This window comes from Camellia sinensis, chromosome 7, assembly GCF_055761805.1.
Source record: "Camellia sinensis isolate YWXY chromosome 7, ASM5576180v1, whole genome shotgun sequence".
In the NCBI taxonomy this organism is placed as follows: Eukaryota; Viridiplantae; Streptophyta; class Magnoliopsida; order Ericales; family Theaceae; genus Camellia; species Camellia sinensis.
The window spans coordinates 122,237,282-122,254,522 of NC_138967.1; the positions used below are offsets into that span (position 1 = coordinate 122,237,282).

Sequence of the window (17,241 nt, forward strand, 5' to 3'; positions counted from 1 at the left end):
AGAACAATAAAATTTAAAGAAACTTCTTTTTTAAAAATAAAAATGAAACATGCTTATTAAGTAAATAAAAATGAATTCCCATTAGTAGTAGGTATATGAATAAAACAATCAGATTTATTAAATTAAGTGGTAAAAGCCATGGTTTATCATCTTCTAAAATTAATTTAAGGTTTACTTTAATATAATAAACTAGTTACAACTGCATAATAAATTAATTAAATCTACTTGACACATGATTTCTTCATCTGTCTTTATATATGACAAAATATACATATTAAATGTTCTAAATTTCTAAATCAAATTGATTTGTGCCTAGTTAATCATGCAGGAGTCCCCCAAAAAAATTAAGTATATTTTACAATATCTATATAATAAGTCACAAAGGTTTTTGAAAAATGTATCAAAATATATGTGAGATACATTTTGATCCAATGGCTGAGATTAATCCCAAGTATATATGAATGGTTTAGATCAATGGTTTATATCAAAATGTATCAAAGGTTTCCCGCCCATACCCTCTGTCTTCTTCCCATACTGCTGCAGAGTTGAGAAGCAGATAGTGAGGTGTGTATTGAGAGAAGCAGATGCAAAATTGATTTGAGAAGGTTGGAGACAAGCACTGTTATGATTTGAGAAGCAGACTGCACTCTTAGCTCACAGTTATTGAATTCAAATTCAAAAGTTATTGAATTCATATATGCTGGGTTCTTAACTGCTGGGTCCAATTCTGAATGAGTATGAACATATTACTGGGATGATAACTTTGGTCTACATGAATGCTGCAACAATGGACAGCATTGAGAGCTTGTGAAAGTCTGGGATTTGAGACAGAAAAATCTCAACAATTCCCAACCCAATCATGTATGGGTTATTGGAAAAACTGCATTGAGCTTCACGACTTCTATTGTGATAGCAATTTGACTTTTTTATGGCCCTGGAAAACCATCACATTTCATAGTTATATATTATGTGAACATTTCATTTCTTTTTTTTTTATATATAGATAAATTACACTGTTGGCCTAAACTATGCTTACTTGGAGCATTCATGGTAATTTTGCTCCCTCTCTGTTGTATTTCACATTCGGAGGAAATCGTGATTTCCTTTCAAATCTCAGGTTCTAATTCTCTCTCTCTCTCTCTCTCTCTCTCTCTCTCTTTATGATTACAGAGTCCCTTTGTATACAATATTACACATGGATTCTTCTAAGCTTTTTCATGATTTACACCTATACATTTTTCCTTTTTTATTTTTTATTTCTTTATTCTCGGAACATTGCATTGTTTCCTGGATTTTCTCTCTTCTGCGAGGTGTTCATTGGTTAATTCCTCGCCGTCTTCTTGGTAATGGATCTTTGGCTGTTTTGATGGATCTTGGAGTATTTGTGTGAATTTTCCATCGAGATCTGTAATGTGTGTGAATATGCTATGAAAACATGTGTTTTTGATTTGAATGTATCTGCTGGTGGTAGTCAGTGTTAATCGAAAGTTATAGTTTAATTGTTGTCCTCTTGATGTGATCAATAGTTGGATTTGATGTGTCATACATAGAGTTTTTATAAGTAATTTTATTATCTGATTGCTTTGCAATCGTTAGATTGGTGATTGCTCTATTATATTGGATGAGATTCATTCGAGAAAGCTCATCAGTTTGATTGTCAAAGAAGTTCAACTTTCTTTTATCAGTAATAATGCCTCTGGGTATTAATCATTTTGTATTGGGGTTGGGCTGGTGTCAATTTATCACAAAAGCACCAAAAACAAAAATTATATTTATTCTCACATTATTAACCTTTTTTCTGGTATTTTCAGGTGGTTGTGTTGGAGTTTGAGAAGGTTTCATGGATATGGGGTTTAAGAAGGTTGTTTGGAGTATATAATTTATGACTGATTTGCTTATCTGCTTAATCATTATTATGTGGATGTGGGCTTTTCCAATTTTATTTTGTTCTTCTTTTTATTTTTATCCTCCTTTAGGTAGACAACTGAATTTCATTAAAATGAAACTAATGGCCTTTTTTTTTCTGTAACCAAGTGCTTTTGCCTCCTTAAGTTTGCTTTAATTTATTGTCATAGGGAGCGGATATATTTATTTTGTTAGAGAATAATTTAAAGTATAGTTAAGGGTGCAAAAGCACCAAAAACAAAAATTATATTCATCTAAAATAATAAATTACTCACTTTGTATAAAATCCATTGTTATTTTATTTGAGTTTTGTAGAGCGCGTAATACAAGCAAAATTGTTATAAGTTTTTTAAGAAGAAATATATTTCAATATTTTTTTTAGTATCTTTATTAAAAAAATAACACAAACTTTATAAATTTTAACATAATACTTATAGATTATAACTGCATTTTAATATTAAAAATATTTACACCGTACCTTTAAGCACGGGCATACGCTAGTCTATATAATAAGACAGAACGGTTTTTGAAAAAAAATTTAGAGACAAATTTCCTACTAAGACATTTCAATGACTATGATTCATTTGTCTATTTAAATAGATGGTTGAGATGACCCCCTTAAATATATATCAATCCCCTTCCAGCACCACTGTTCCGTTTGGGAAGTTCAACCTAATGAAGTAATGATGGTTGGGGATAACCTTAAAGATGATGTGAGTTCTGCTCTATTTCTCTCCCCATCATTTGCACCATATTTGTTAAGAACATTTTTGATTCATTTTGAGGTGCTGTTTTTGTATATATGTATTTTTTAATTTCACATTGTTTTATCAAATTTGTTTGAATCAAAACATGCTTTTGTGTAAATTGAAGCTCCTTTACTTGGTGTTCGCAGGTTGCTTGTGGGAAACGAGCGGGAGCATTTACATGCTTGCTTGACGAAACAGGGAGGTATGATTCTCCCGAATACATAGATGTGGAATTTCAGCCAGATTACAACGTGTCTTACCTTGCCCAGTTTGAATTAAAGAATATAATAAGTCAATTTTCTTTAATCTCAAATTTTCTTATATTTGAAGTCACTCCGTCCGTTGCACCACCACATAACTTAGGCATAATGCAGTGTACTGATTACATAAAATATTCAAAATCTGTAACATTGGTGTCTCCCTTCATCGGTAGAAAGAGTTCATGCAGCATTTCATAAATCCTCTCATAACAAGGGTGGATTTTATCAGCAACATAACAGTTGTGAGTTTCGCTATTAATATATCTCTGCAAATGTGTGTATATATGTATAAGGAATTTGGGGATCCTGGAGAAGAGAAAAAAGAAGAAAAATGAAACATTGTTTCTCTGGAAATGTGTGTATATATATATATATATGTATATATCAATCGACCTATGTATTGGGAAGAAGTGAATTACAGAGTTGGGAAGACAAAAGCAAACAAGATTTTGATCGCATTTGACCGTTTCAAATCTGGGACCAACTTGAAGGCTTCCCTGTGTTTGAGTTTGTGTTTGATTTCTTTTATTTTTTTATTAGTCCTGTGGAACAAAAAAAACTTCTCAATCTCATCTCTATTCTAATTCATACCCCCCCAAAAATTTTTTAAAATATTTAATTAAATTTTGACAATAATGCAATAATATGATTATTATAAATAAAATTGTTTTTTATATTAATTTATTTTAAAATAAGAAATTCACAATAAATTTTTCTATTTGTATAGTATTAGTCTTTTAAAAAAATATTTACAATATTGAATTATAGGGAAAATTTTGAAATTATGTATTTGCAAAAATTTTGACATTTTGACATTTTGAAATTATGTATTTCGAAAAAAATATTAGGACAAATATTTAAGATAATTAAAAATTTATAATTTATAATTTATAATTTTATTACTTATATTTTTATTTAAATATAATTTTAATATATTTGTTATGTTACGGTTCGATTTGCTCACCGATTCGATTTTTAAAACATTAATGTTACAAACTTTGTAACATTTACTTCTATTTTCTTTTAAGATAATCAATTAATATTTTTAATTTTATTTTTCTATCACATGAACCATTGGGCAACATCTAAAAAAACACCTATTTTAAAATAATTCATTTTTTCGAGCCGAATCTAACAAATATATATGTTTTAAAAATTCAAAATAAGCAACAAATATTTACTATTTTTTTTGTTATTTTTTATCTTTACTGAATTTTTTTTGAAATTTTAGAACAAAATTATAATTTTTCGATTTGTTTTGTCGAATGAAAACAAGAAATAAAAAAAATTTCACGTTTTTACCTTTCGCGACCAAAATTGTTGGCAGCCAAAAGTGTGTTTTAGAAATAATTTGTTTCGGCGACTAATTGGATTTTCGTCGCCAATTAATGCACTTTCACCGACTATGTTTTTGGTAGCCAAACGTGCCACAAAATTGTGGAGGGAATATTACTTTTTCTTCTATTTGCATTGCAAAAGTATCCCAGTTCCCTCCCTCTCGCACTCCCGCCTCTATCCCTGCTCTGTCTCCATCGCAAGAGTTGGTGTATCATCCCCCCACTCCCTCCCAGGTATCTCCCTCTCTCTCTCTGTATCTCCCTCTCCATTTCGTAAACATCTCACATGGCCTTTCCGTTTCCGTCTTTCTTTCTCTCTCTCTCTCTGTTTACACACACACACGAATCATAAATTCACAACATTGATTCCATATATACTCGATTATTTTCCCAAATCATATGTACACTCATGCCTCTGCCCTCTTCTGTACAGGAATAGTCTCCATTGCCCAAACTCCCCCGAACTGGATCATCCCCCGAACTCCCTCCCAGGTATGTTTGAATTTCGCATCTGTCTCTCCCTCTCTCTGTATCTCCCTCTCGATTTGCCTCAGTTTCTATCTGTCTCTGTTTACACACACACACATACATACATATATATATATATATATATGTGTGTGTGTGTGTGTGTGTGTGTGTGTGTCAAAACACACAGAATATGACATGTACGAAATGCCCTCAATTAGGGCATTGTTATTGAAATGTGATTCAAATTAAAAATTAGGGCAATGCTTGGGGTGAATCAACCCATTTGCTACATAAACTAGGGCAAAGTCTTGTAGTAGTAGTACATATAAAAGAGGAATTTTTATGGTTTTCAGTAAATATACTAGCGGCTCGTTGCTTTTGGATGCCTTGTAACGATGTTGAGGAATTTTTATGGTTTTTAGCTAGATATACAATTAAATCATACATATGGATAGCATTGGCTAGCGTAACTGTTTGCTTCTGTGCTATAAATAAGCATGGTAGTTTGTGGATTGATAGCATTGCCTTGCCTTGACTGGATAGCATTGACTTGTTAAATTCTTGGAAACTACTTGGCACACATGATAATTACATGTGAGTAATTTTTAAACATCATTACATAAAAAAAGTACAAGGAGGCTGCTCTTTGTATGGGAACTTAGGAGAATATAACCTCGATGCTTCCATTTTAGAAGTATCGGAAATTTATGATGCTTGCATCATGGCAGCATATTGCCCATGTTGCCTCCTTAGTAATTTAAGTCCATATTTCCAAAGAAGGAGAAAGCTCGTTTATGCCCAAAGCTTAGGTTGGAAATGTGTGAACATGCATTTGCGGACATGCACAGTTGCCATGTAGAGCCAACTGTTGGAAATGTGTTTCTGTCTTTACTTTTTTTTTTAATAAATAACATGTCATGCACACACATTGTGAAGAGCATGACATGGTTTTCATTATTTTGATATATCATTCTATCATTGACCATATAGTTTCACTAGTACTAGTGCTCTACTAGTTATGCTATCTAGTAGTCCAAAATTACGGGTCATTTATTAAATTAACTTGTTTTAGAACTAATCGTGTCATAAAGTTCCACCCTAAAATGTCATGACTAATGCAATTTTTGCTAATCCTGTAGCACAGGATTGTCATTCAGGTTGTTTTTTTTTTTTTTAAATGGATATTAATTATTAGCTGCTTTAGGTCACATATTATAATATATGTTTGTGGCCACTGTTAGTGCAGGACTAGTAGTACTTAAACTTGCATGGATAGGATTTTGGAGTTTTAACTTCCCACGGTAATTATGCTATTTGTAAAATGGGCTTGTTTTTTTGAATTACTACTTCCATCAATTAAGTCATTAGAATAGTTTTACTTTAGGATTATCAACACTCATTGTTAGTGAAGGCGTAAAGGATAGCATATGATTGAATTTCTTGCTTGGACACAGTATGAACACCCATTTCCAAAATTTTCAGGAACTGGAGTCTGAAATTCATTTTTTTACTTTTCCTTTTCAACTCATTGTATGATAAATTGTGGAAACTAAGAGATTGCATTGACTATTCACAAGAAATGCCACTGTGATCCCAAAAGCAATATTATTAATGCAATTTTTGGTGAACATTCTCATTATTTAGGTTCGATTATTAATAAGCATGATTAGGTTGGTTGGAGGTGCTATTAGAAATCCTCAAAGCCCGGTGGAACATCTGTAAATACTTCTTCGTCTAAGTCTTCACAGAGTAACGCATTCGTCATATCTAATTGTTAAAGAGGCTCAATATGTTAATTCTCTAGAATAGGCCACATGAAGAGCTTTCGAAAATGGCAATGCTGTGAATTTCAGTTAATTTAAGTGCTTAACTAACTTGCCATGAGACAAAATTACATGCTCATAGCAGCAAGTTTTTCAAGAGTATGTCATATCAGAGAAAATCTACCTTGCAGCAAACTTGCCTCCACATCGTCTGGCTTATTTATTATCATTTCCGCAAAATGTGCTTTAAGCCGTATGAAATGTTCATGAGTACTGTCAATGCTTCTATTTTGGATTTTCACATGACTTTGTAGATACATCTCTCATTGATAACATCTACTATGCTTCTATTCTGAAATGTTCATGTGTGAATATGCATTTGCGGACATGCACAGTTGCCATATAGAGCCAACTGTTGGAAATGTGTTTTTGTCTTTACTTGTTTTTTTTAATAAATAACATGTCATGCACACACATTGTGAAGAGCATGACATGGTTTTCATTATTTTGATATATCATCCTATCATTGACCATATAGTTTCACTAGTACTAGTGCTCTACTAGTTATGCTATCTAGTGGTCCAAAATTACGGGTCATTTCTTAAATTAACTTGTTTTAGAACTACTCGTGTCATAAAGTGCCACCCTAAAAGAGATTTATGTGACAAGCCAAACAGTGGCTCAACTTGAAATGCGTGTTCTCATGGCTTCCTTGGTTAATGTTTGTGTGAGTTGTAGGTGACAAAATGGACAAGAGTTGGATGACGATAAATAATCGGTTGACAAGTAAAGAGTATCAACAAGGGGTGAAGTCATTCCTTGATTTTGCTACGGCAAATTTAGGCGTAGAGGATGAAATTAGGTGTCCGTGTGTCGATTGCATTAATGGCACAAAATATAGCAGACAAGTTGTGTGGATGCACGTGATCCGAAGAGGCATGGCATCTTCGTATCTAACTTGGGTGCATCACGGGGAACATGTTCCCGTGTCTCGTCCTAGTGTATCAAATGACCAATATGGAGGTAGTGGCGAATGTATGACAGATATCGATGATTCGCCCATTGATGAATTGCCTACTATGTTGGAAGAAATTTATGTGAGTGGTCTTATGGATGATCATACCGACGAGGAACCTAATAGTTTGGAGAGGGAGGATTTGCATAAGTTCACTAGGTTATTCAAAGATGCACAACGCAAAGTTCACCCAACATGTGAAAAGTTTTCTGTGTTATCATTCGTCATTAAGATGCTTCATGTGAAGGTGTACAACAAATGGAGCAACAAGTCATTCGATATGGTTATGCAGGTATTTAAGGACATTCTACCAGAATGTGATCCAACAGTTCCATGGACACTCTATGATGCTAAGAAGTTCTTACGTGACTTGGGTTTGGGATATGAAACAATTCATTCGTGCAAGAATGATTGTGCACTATTTTGGAAGGAGAGTGCTAATTTGGAGAAATGCCCTACATGTGACACGTGTAGATACAAGTTGAACGATGATGGTTGTAAAAAGATTCCACACAAGGTATTGCGGTACTTTCCTTTGACACCGAGGTTGAAAAGACTGTATATGTCCAAAAAAACAGCCGCAGATATGAGATGGCACAATGAGAAGCGTGTGGATGATGACATCTTAAGGCACCCGGCCGATGGTGAAGCATGGAAGGACTTTGATAAGCAACATCCGACGTTTTCTGATGACTGTCGAAATGTAAGGCTAGGGCTGGCAACAGATGATTTCAATCCATTTGGGAATATGAGCACATCATATAGCATGTGGCCCGTAATCTTAATGCCTTACAATCTCCCACCGTGGAAGTGCATGAAAGAGCCATATTGCATGATGTCATTGCTTATTCCCGGACGATCGGCACCTGGAAGAGACATTGATGTTTACTTGCAACCACTAATAGAAGAATTGAAGAATTTGTGGGAGCATGGTGTGCAAACATATGATGCATCGAACGGGTAAATTTTTAGAATGCATGCGGCGGTAATGTGGACCATAAATGACTTCCCTGCGTACGGTAACATGTCAGGGTGGAGTACAAAGGGTTACTTGGCTTGCCCTAATTGTAACAATAATGCATCGTCTCAGGGATTACGAAGTAAAATAGGGCATATGGGTGCTCGTCGCCACTTGCCTGAGAACCACACTTGGCGAACAAGTAAGCTCTTCAATGGTCAAACGAAGCATAGGTCCAAACCTTTGGAGTTATCGGGGGACCAAATACTAGAGCAAATTGATTCTGGGACTTACAAGCCGTATGGAAAGCACCCACAAAATCGAAAACGACAAAGGAATGAACATCAAAATTTGAATTGGAGCAAGAGAAGCATTATGTTTGACTTGCCCTATTGGAAGACGTTGAAGCTTCGACACAACCTTGATGTCATGCATATTGAGAAGAACATATGTGACAATGTCGTTGGGACACTTTTGAGCGTAGATGGAAAGAACAAGGACACGGACAAAGCACGCTTAGATTTGGAGGACATGAAAATACGTAAAGAGTTACATTTGAAGAGGCGTTCTAATGGGTCCTTTGAGAAGCCTCCCGCATTGTTCACATTGTCAGTGAAAGAGAGAGAAGGCTTTTGTGATTTCTTGAAATCAATAAAGTACCCTGATGGCTATGCAGCAAATATCTCCAATTGCGTAAACGCTCAAGCTGGAAAATTATCTGGCCTCAAAAGTCATGACAGTCATGTCCTTATACAACGACTTCTTCCAATTGGGATGTGTGGCTACCTGAATAAGGAAATTGGAACGACACTTTTTGAGTTGGGAAATTTCTTCAAACAATTGTGTTCAAAGACATTGAGGCGTTCAGATTTGCATAAATTGGATGAACAAATCGTACTCATACTTTGTAAGCTTGAGATGCTTTTCCCGCCGGCTTTTTTCGATGTCATGGTCCACTTGGCAATTCACTTGCCTCGAGAGGCTATGCTTAGAGGCCCAGTGCAATATCGATGGATGTACCCAATTGAGAGGTATTAACTCAGCCCTCGTGTTACTGTCAAATTTAAGTTAATGCTTTACTGCTGATATAAATATTGCAGTATAACATTGTTATGATGCTTGCAAAATTAGGTTGCTTGGGCGTCTAAAAGGGTTTGTGGCCAACAAAGCTCATCCTGAAGGTTCTATTGCCGAGGCTTACATTTCCAAAGAATGTACAACATTTTGTTCAATGTATTTGGATGGAGTTGAAACATTGTTTAACCGCCCAGAAAGGAATTATGACATGGGTGACCGTGGCCTAGGGTTGGCGGTATTCACTCAAACTGTACGTCCCTTTGGTCTAATGACAAGGGCATCCGATGTGTCCGTAGCTGAACGCGAGTTGGCTCATTGGTTTGTCCTACACAATAGCACAGAAGTGGATAAACACGTAGAGTATGAATCCTTCAAACGTATTTATAATGTTTTTGTTGTAAATTGATTAGTCTTTATCTTAGTAAATAGTTTTTGAATCGCATTTCTTGTAACTAAGGAGCACAAGAACTTGTTACACCAAAGAGCCGGTGCGTTCGACATCGAAAACAGACATCGGAAAGAATTTCCTAAATGGTTCAAAGATCATGTAAGCTAGTATTCTCATATCCTACCATAGATCGTACATTACGTAAATGTTACGCATGCTAGTAACATGACACATGTTCTTTATGTAGATGAATGAATTGCGGAGGCAACATTCCCCCGAAGCAACTGATGATATGTGGTCATTAGCCAATGGTCCTAGTGGCTTAGTGAACACATATTCAAGATGTATTTGTAATAGTGTCCGTTATCATACTATCGACCGTGACAACCGTCGGAAAAGTCAGAATAGTGGATTAGTCGTGGAAGGGGAGCATGAAGGGTAATTGATACACTTCTATGGACACTTGTACAGAGTGTGGGAATTGAACTATTTGTTCACACGTCGGATTGTATTGTTCCAATGTGAATGGTTTAACAGCGGTAATAGTAGAACTATGCGTGTAGAGCCACATTTCACAACAGTTGATGTAACAAGTCGATGGTACAAAGATGACTCATTTGTATTACCAAGTCAAGTTGAACAAGTATTCTATGTTAATGACACCAAATTAGGTACCAGTTGGAGAGTCGTTGAAAAGTTTCAACATCGAGGAATTTGGGATGTGCCGGAGATGGATGTCGTACAACCTGATGATGTGTTCCAACAAGAAGAAACCACCGAGGTCGTACCTACTATGGCTATTGATGATGATGTGGCTTTGCGTCGAGATGATATTGATTCTAAAATTATTCCCATGGAAGTTTTGCAATCTGTCAGAGGGGTAGAAGCCAAGGGTGTTACAGATGATGCCTTCATCTGTGATGATGAAGATGGATTAATGTGGGAGGGTGACGACACAGATGAAGAATATGACCTACAAAGTGATTTTGATTCAGATGTTGATGTAGAATCTTGAATTTGGTCATGCTTTACTTCATGCCATAATTTGAGCAATGTGAATGTTCAATTGGTGCACAAATGCAAAGGAAACTCAAAATAATGAAGGGGGATCTATCTTCGTAAATGTCAATAAACTCAGCAATCAATGTGTGTTTAAGGCAGCTAATCGAAACTGAAATGGGTGGAGTTTTGCTGTGGGTGTACCCACTCAGTGCAGAAGTGCAGTCCCTGGACCCATGTTTTGTTCTCTGCCATTCTATGTTTTTTTCCTCTGGTTTATCTCTGCCCTGCCTTTGCTGATCTGCCCTGGAAGGGTTGCTGTCCAGAATGTAGTGGGAGGCATTTTTGGTGTATCTTTGGTAGTGAAGTTTATGGTGTAGCTTTGGTATCTAACTGCTGCTTACTGTGTCAAGTAGAATGTTTTCTGAGGGGGCCTGGAGTACATTCTGTGGAGCTGCTGTCAAATGGTTATCACTAGGTTAAATGTGGTGTTTTGTTGGGCTGCTATCAAATGGAAGGGTGCTGGTCTGCATCTTGTTTGGCTGCAGCTATGCTGGTCAGATTGTGAGTTGAGCCCAGTTAAACATGCATTCATTGAAGATCTGAATGGTTGGTGTATTTAATGGTCAGCATGGCAGTTTGTGCAATGGGTTACTATGGGGTGTGCTGGTGGAATGTAACTGAATGGTGCCTTTTGGTGGAATGCATCTGATATAGGAAGCTCTGAGAACATCAACATTTGTTTGGCTGCAGCTATGCTGGTATGGCTGTAAAGCTGGTTTTGTCTGGTTGCTGCTGCAACTGTGTGGATGTTTTTAGGTTCAAGTTTGGGGCTGCCTCTGCTCTGTTTATGCTTTGTTGTTGCTATTTTATGGTTTTGTAGATAGAGATTAGAATAAGAGTTAACCATGAATAAATGAAGGAAGGGTTAGTTTGGAAGGGTTAGTTTGAATTCAATTGTAATATGTATGTGTACAGATTTTGAACAGTCTGGCTTTGAAATGCAAAGGGTCAGGTACTGAATCCTCTTTTGCCAGTCTGATATGCCTGGGATTATAAGTTTGATAAAATCATAGGCCATCATAGTTGACAATAGAGATGACAACTCCAAGAAAATTCTAAGGACCACCAAAATAAATATAGAGGCATTTCGGTACCCACTAAAACTGCCCATATAGGGCATATCAGCTTCCACATTAGGCATATCAGCTTCCACATTAGCCTACTTAAGAATCCAAAAGAAAAAGATACTTCTTATTATGAAGACTAAAAAAATTACTCTCAGTGCTCATAGGATTCAAAACCTTGAATTACGTAACAAAGTTGCCACAGGTGAGAAGCTCATTAGAACTCTGGTTTTAAGAGTGTTAGAAGAATCATTTTTGACAATAAAATAACTCAAATCTCTGAAAGCAGGCTTTCACCACTTTTAAAGTAAAGCTAGTACTAGTAGTGAAGTAAATACAGTATTCTATTTCCACGAAACTTCTTTCCAGATTCACTGAATGTATATTGTAGATACAATTTTATCTTAGAGTTACTTTCCCAAGCAACTGGAATCTTTTCAATATAGAATTCTTAATCCAGAAAAAAGAAGAAAAAAAGTACATATAAAGAAATTCCAAGGGATAAGTATCAAAATGGTAGAAACAATAAATATAAGTAAACAGCACCATGAGGATACCTTATTCCGGGTAAATAATAAAGTGACATTATATGTGTGGGCCATCGCTTCAAAATTTGCAGGGGTATTTTCTGTGGATGTTGCCTGCACCCAGATTGCTGAAAGCAGGAGACTCACTTGGTGACTACTCAATCGGAGGGCAGTCAGATCCTGAAGAAGATTAGATAGATAAATCACTCAAAAGAGATCATTAGAAAAATGACAATAATCACAGTAAGGCAAAACCAAATGATAGATTGTGTTGCAACTTTCAAAGACTTGTGACATACTGCTTTTCCATTGACCATAGCATTCTTGAAACTAAATGATCGACCACGAGATGGACATTTTATAGATTGAGTCACGCCATTATCCAAAACTTGACTGACTTCCTCCTTGGGTTTGTCATTGCTTTCATCCTGAATCGAGAAACTTCCATTCTTTATCCTCTCTGAAGCAATTGGCGAAAACCCCAGGAGAGCTTGTGCAGGTCCTCCATTACGAACTAACCAAGGACAAATAAGAGATGGCATAAGCACAATGGAGAAAACATGGTGTGCCCCTACTCTTGTTTCGTGGTCTGGGTGGGACATTGCTAAAAGTAACTGGTGAAATAGAGCATCAGGAAAGGCCTGAAGCAAGAAATTATGCCGCAGGGTTAGATGATTTTTATAAACTGAAAACATAGCAACATATTGCTATATGAGGAAATCGAATCTTGCCTTCTTGTTATATGAAACATTAGGAATTGAAGAAATAAGTTGTGCAGTCCGATAAACAGCGAATATTGTTGCTTTAGATACAACAGCATTACTTGGGATGTTCTCTAGTGCCACAGCCATCATATCAAGAATGGGCCCAGCATCGCCAACCTGTTAACAACACAATTGACATTAAGTTAAAATCATGCACCAAATATGGCAGTTATATTACACCAGCTGGTATCATATTTTAACCTGTCCCTTCTGAAGTTTACTTATTTCAGTAATGTTAGACAGAATCCACCATAGGGAGTTTTGTGTTTATATTTGAACATTAGGGAGGCTATGCGCACATGAGCCAAACCACAAGAGGGTATAGTCAAAATTTCCTTTCTTTTTTCCTTGTGTTTCCGAAATATTTCTGTTTCAAAGTTGACTGAAACAGCACACCAAAACTAAATTTGATCCTTGCTCACGGGTTTACTTCTTAATAGTGGATTGTTGAGATTTTATGTGTTGTCTAAGTATGTTCAGAAAATTAAAAACAAAGGATAAATCTGATACAACTTAATCCTAAGGGGTGAAACTTCCCCACTTCCACATGAAAAAACCACACCAGGGCTAAAACTTTCCCCCACTACAACCAGACCCAGGTTCCACAGTTTTTTGTTACAACCTATTAATTCCATAACTTACCTCTTTCACTACCACAACTGATGAAATTACATAGAGATATGCATACAAGAATAGTCACGACAATTACCTAATTGCCTAGCACCTCTCCATTTCTCAGTTTCAAAAGGTATTACTTGACAAAATAAACAGGGCTTTTGGAATTTGACCATCAACAGAGTTCTTGCTAGTTAAATGAGTTGGAAAAACTCGTAAAGATTTTTCATGTACTAGATATGCACAATGAATGAGCAAAGTTGACCTATATAAGCATGGCTTGAAATTCCATAGGCTCCCAAAAATCAACTGCAGTTCAGAAGTAACGGAATTTGGAAATAGCATACACATAACGATCTTTAGGGTCTAATATTTCATAATCTGCCGAAGTTAGATTCCACTCTTCAAATTTTTAAAGTAGTCATTCAAGATGAAGCTTGAAACACATCTAAAAGCCATTTACAAACCTTATTTGCGAGAGATGACAACTCCAAGAAAATTCAGTTTATATAGTTGCTCGTGTAGCTTGAATGTTTATATTAATTTATTAATCGTTTAATTTCTTGTTCGTAGAATATGTGCCTTTCTTTAGACATGCTATATCCTAATTTCTTGTCTACTGTTGATTTGTAGGACGATATCATATTTGAAGTGCTTTTGCAACTGTTTCACGTGTCCTTCGGTGCCAAGCAACAGTAAGCAACACATGCTAGAATAGTTTTAGTGGTTATTAAGAGTATTGGTTGCTAAGAAGTCTTTAATGAGTCTTTTTAGAGCTTGAATGTCGGGTCTGCCAAGACAGATGTGATGATATGCTTTATAATGTTTCAAACCTTTTCAACCCCATACACCTATTCCATCTTTTTCTTGCAGAGGCAAGTTCAATATTTATAGATAATGGGAACAACAAAGACTTCTTATCCCAATGTATATACTTTTATTTCGTTGATACAAAGAAAATGCCTTTATGTTCTATTCTTCACTTACCAGGCGAAGTTATTAAATAAAGTAATACAAGCACTCCTAACTTGTTTGCAGTTACACTATGATCATCAAGTGCTTCTTGATGACCTAATTTCAAAAGATACAGGAGCTGAAGCTGCTGAATATCTGTTGAGGTAGTTTAGTTACTTGAATTGTACTTTGATCTTTCCTCTGAAGTTGTGAATACTAGATTTTCATGAACTTGGGGGTGCTTTTAATGAACTTCTCAGTTTCGAAATTAGTTGAGTTAGTTCATGCCTTCAAAATTATTTTTTGTCCAAACTAACTAAAGTAGGCATATCATGGCATATTGGAAAATGGAAAATGGTGTTACTTGTGTTATTGTATAGTTCATGTATTATTTTTGTCTGCAATAATCAAGCGGACTTATTTTTGTCTAGTTCATGTATATAGTGTTATTTATGTTATTGCAGATTGGAAAATGGTTCCTGGCTTAAAGACTGGTCGGCTTCGGAAGAAGACACTCACGCAGCCAAAAACAGACTCGCCAGCTGCTATTCCTTTAGGATCACCCGTTGCTCCGTCTCCTGTTCTACCCGTCCGATCAAATGTGGGACCATCTCATCATGTCACTAGCCAACCAATGGTTGATTCTGATGAGACACAAGCCCCATCCGAAACGCAGCCGAGTGGCGTAGGTAAGAATAAAGTGTATAAAATTTGTCAATTACCACATGCCATTGCCATTGTTTTTTTGTAGCCAAATTTTAGGCAATTTTCATGATGTTATGTTGTTAACAGGGACTTCGAAGCCCCTACGTGTACGTGGACCGACACTTGGCAAGGGCATACAAAAAATAATTAGAGCCAAAAAAGGGAAAAAATGTTATGTTCACATCGATCGTGGGTTGAATGCAATGACTGGCAAGTATGCCACTCCAGCAACTAACGAGTTAGGAATTCAAATTAGAACATTGTGCCCTTTGAAAGATGTGAAGTCATGGCTGGATCTTGATGAGACTACAAAAGCTGCCGTCATCCAAGGAGTTCTTGTAACTAATATTACTTGTCCACAATATGTAATTGTATTATGTGAGTAATAAGAAAGACTAATATGTAATGATTACTATTTCGATTTGTTTTGCATGTAGGACAAGTTTCAAATTGGAGACGATTTCCACAATGACTTACAAGCACAGGAGATTGTGAATAAGAAGGCCTATGGGTTGTACAAAGATTGGAGGTACACCTTGAAGCAAGAGTTCGAATTGTTAGAAGGACTTCCACGTGATGAGATCTATGGTCATTCGCCCGTAGGGGTGAGTTTAGATAACTGGAAGCATTTGATCGATGTGGCATGGCAAGATGCATCTCACCAGGTAAAATAATAGACTAGATAGAGTAGATACATCTATGTGAAAATGTCCAATGCCTTAACATTGACAAAAAAATTGTTTATCTGCTTGACTTATTTTTAGAAACGGTCAAAAGCTGGCAAGAGTAATAGGAGTCAATTGCCGTACAATCATACCAATGGGTCTCGCTCATTTCCTATCGCGATGGCTGCTATGGTGAGTTCGATTTTTTTTAAACTTGAATCCATTATATGTTGTTTGGATATGAAAAATGTTATGTTCTGCTACACATATATATATATATATATATATGTTAAAATCTGTTAGCAAACATGTACTGTCTGCAAAAAATATGTCTGTCAAAAATCTGCCTACATGTTTGCATTCTAAATCTGCCTACACTATACTCTGTCTTTCTTTCGAAATCTGTCTCGCAAAATCTAAACTATACTCTGTTTACACTATAATACACTATAATACACAATCTGTCTACACTATAATACAGTATATATAAATCTGTCTACACTATAATACACAATCTGGACTATATATACTGCACTATACTACAAAATATAAACTATACTCTAAAAATCTGTCTAAACTATAATACAGATTGTGTATAGTTCAGATTTATAAATCTGTGTACACTATACTACACTATAATACAGTATACACAATAGTTTTACTAAATCTGTCTACACTAATTCATACACAATCTGAACTATATATACTGCCCAAAATCTAAACTATACTCTGTTTTTCACTTAAGATCATTAGTCTTGCAGCTCTTTGTGTTTTAGATTTAAGTTAATACATTCACAAAAAACAGATATTCCTGTACATACACCATGTTATAATACACATAATCTGAAGTGATTATAAGTGGCTATGTGCAAAAATCTGTTGGACATAATCTGTTTGAGAAATTCTGTTTGATAATCTCTACTAACATAGCTCATATAAATCTGTTGGACATAATCTGTTTGAAT

General features: G+C 35.7%; 2 protein-coding genes and 1 long non-coding RNA gene across 3 annotated transcripts; 2 read left to right on the forward strand and 1 right to left on the reverse strand.

The window, feature by feature from the left end:
- Positions 1 to 609: 609 nt before the first annotated feature.
- On the forward strand, positions 610 to 1,937 carry LOC145794765 (uncharacterized). The gene is made up of 2 exons (XR_014334713.1): positions 610 to 1,117; positions 1,812 to 1,937. It is a non-coding gene; the product is annotated as an uncharacterized LOC145794765 (long non-coding RNA).
- A 654-nt stretch (positions 1,938 to 2,591) lies between these two features.
- LOC145796072 (uncharacterized) lies at positions 2,592 to 10,935 on the forward strand. Its single transcript, XM_082881065.1, has 9 exons — positions 2,592 to 2,690; positions 2,801 to 2,856; positions 4,685 to 4,743; positions 7,221 to 8,014; positions 8,588 to 8,996; positions 9,132 to 9,486; positions 9,587 to 9,782; positions 10,168 to 10,358; positions 10,458 to 10,935. The coding sequence occupies exons 1-9, from the start codon at positions 2,592 to 2,594 to the stop codon at positions 10,933 to 10,935; spliced, it is 2,637 nt and encodes an 878-aa protein (XP_082737191.1).
- A 1,533-nt stretch (positions 10,936 to 12,468) lies between these two features.
- Positions 12,469 to 13,450, reverse strand: LOC145794766 (protein SEMI-ROLLED LEAF 2-like). The gene is made up of 3 exons (XM_082877129.1): positions 13,305 to 13,450; positions 12,873 to 13,214; positions 12,469 to 12,753 (listed from the first exon to the last, which is right to left on the reverse strand). Exons 1-3 carry the CDS (start codon positions 13,425 to 13,427, stop codon positions 12,484 to 12,486), a joined length of 735 nt encoding a protein of 244 aa, XP_082733255.1. The 5' UTR covers positions 13,428 to 13,450; the 3' UTR covers positions 12,469 to 12,483.
- Between the last annotated feature and the right edge of the window lie 3,791 nt (positions 13,451 to 17,241).

Coding starts and splice junctions, on each gene's coding strand:
- LOC145796072 (XM_082881065.1), top strand. CDS start 2,592: ATGGTTGGGGATAACCTTAAAGATGATGTGAGTTCTGCTCTATTTCTC. Junction 2,691..2,800: donor CATTTTTGATTCATTTTGAG/GTGCTGTTTTTG, acceptor TGGTGTTCGCAG/GTTGCTTGTGGGAAACGAGC. Junction 10,359..10,457: donor GTGGAAGGGGAGCATGAAGG/GTAATTGATACA, acceptor ATGGTTTAACAG/CGGTAATAGTAGAACTATGC.
- LOC145794766 (XM_082877129.1), bottom strand. CDS start 13,427: ATGATGGCTGTGGCACTAGAGAACATCCCAAGTAATGCTGTTGTATCT. Junction 13,215..13,304: donor ATGTTTCATATAACAAGAAG/GCAAGATTCGAT, acceptor TTCTTGCTTCAG/GCCTTTCCTGATGCTCTATT. Junction 12,754..12,872: donor CTATGGTCAATGGAAAAGCA/GTATGTCACAAG, acceptor AATCTTCTTCAG/GATCTGACTGCCCTCCGATT.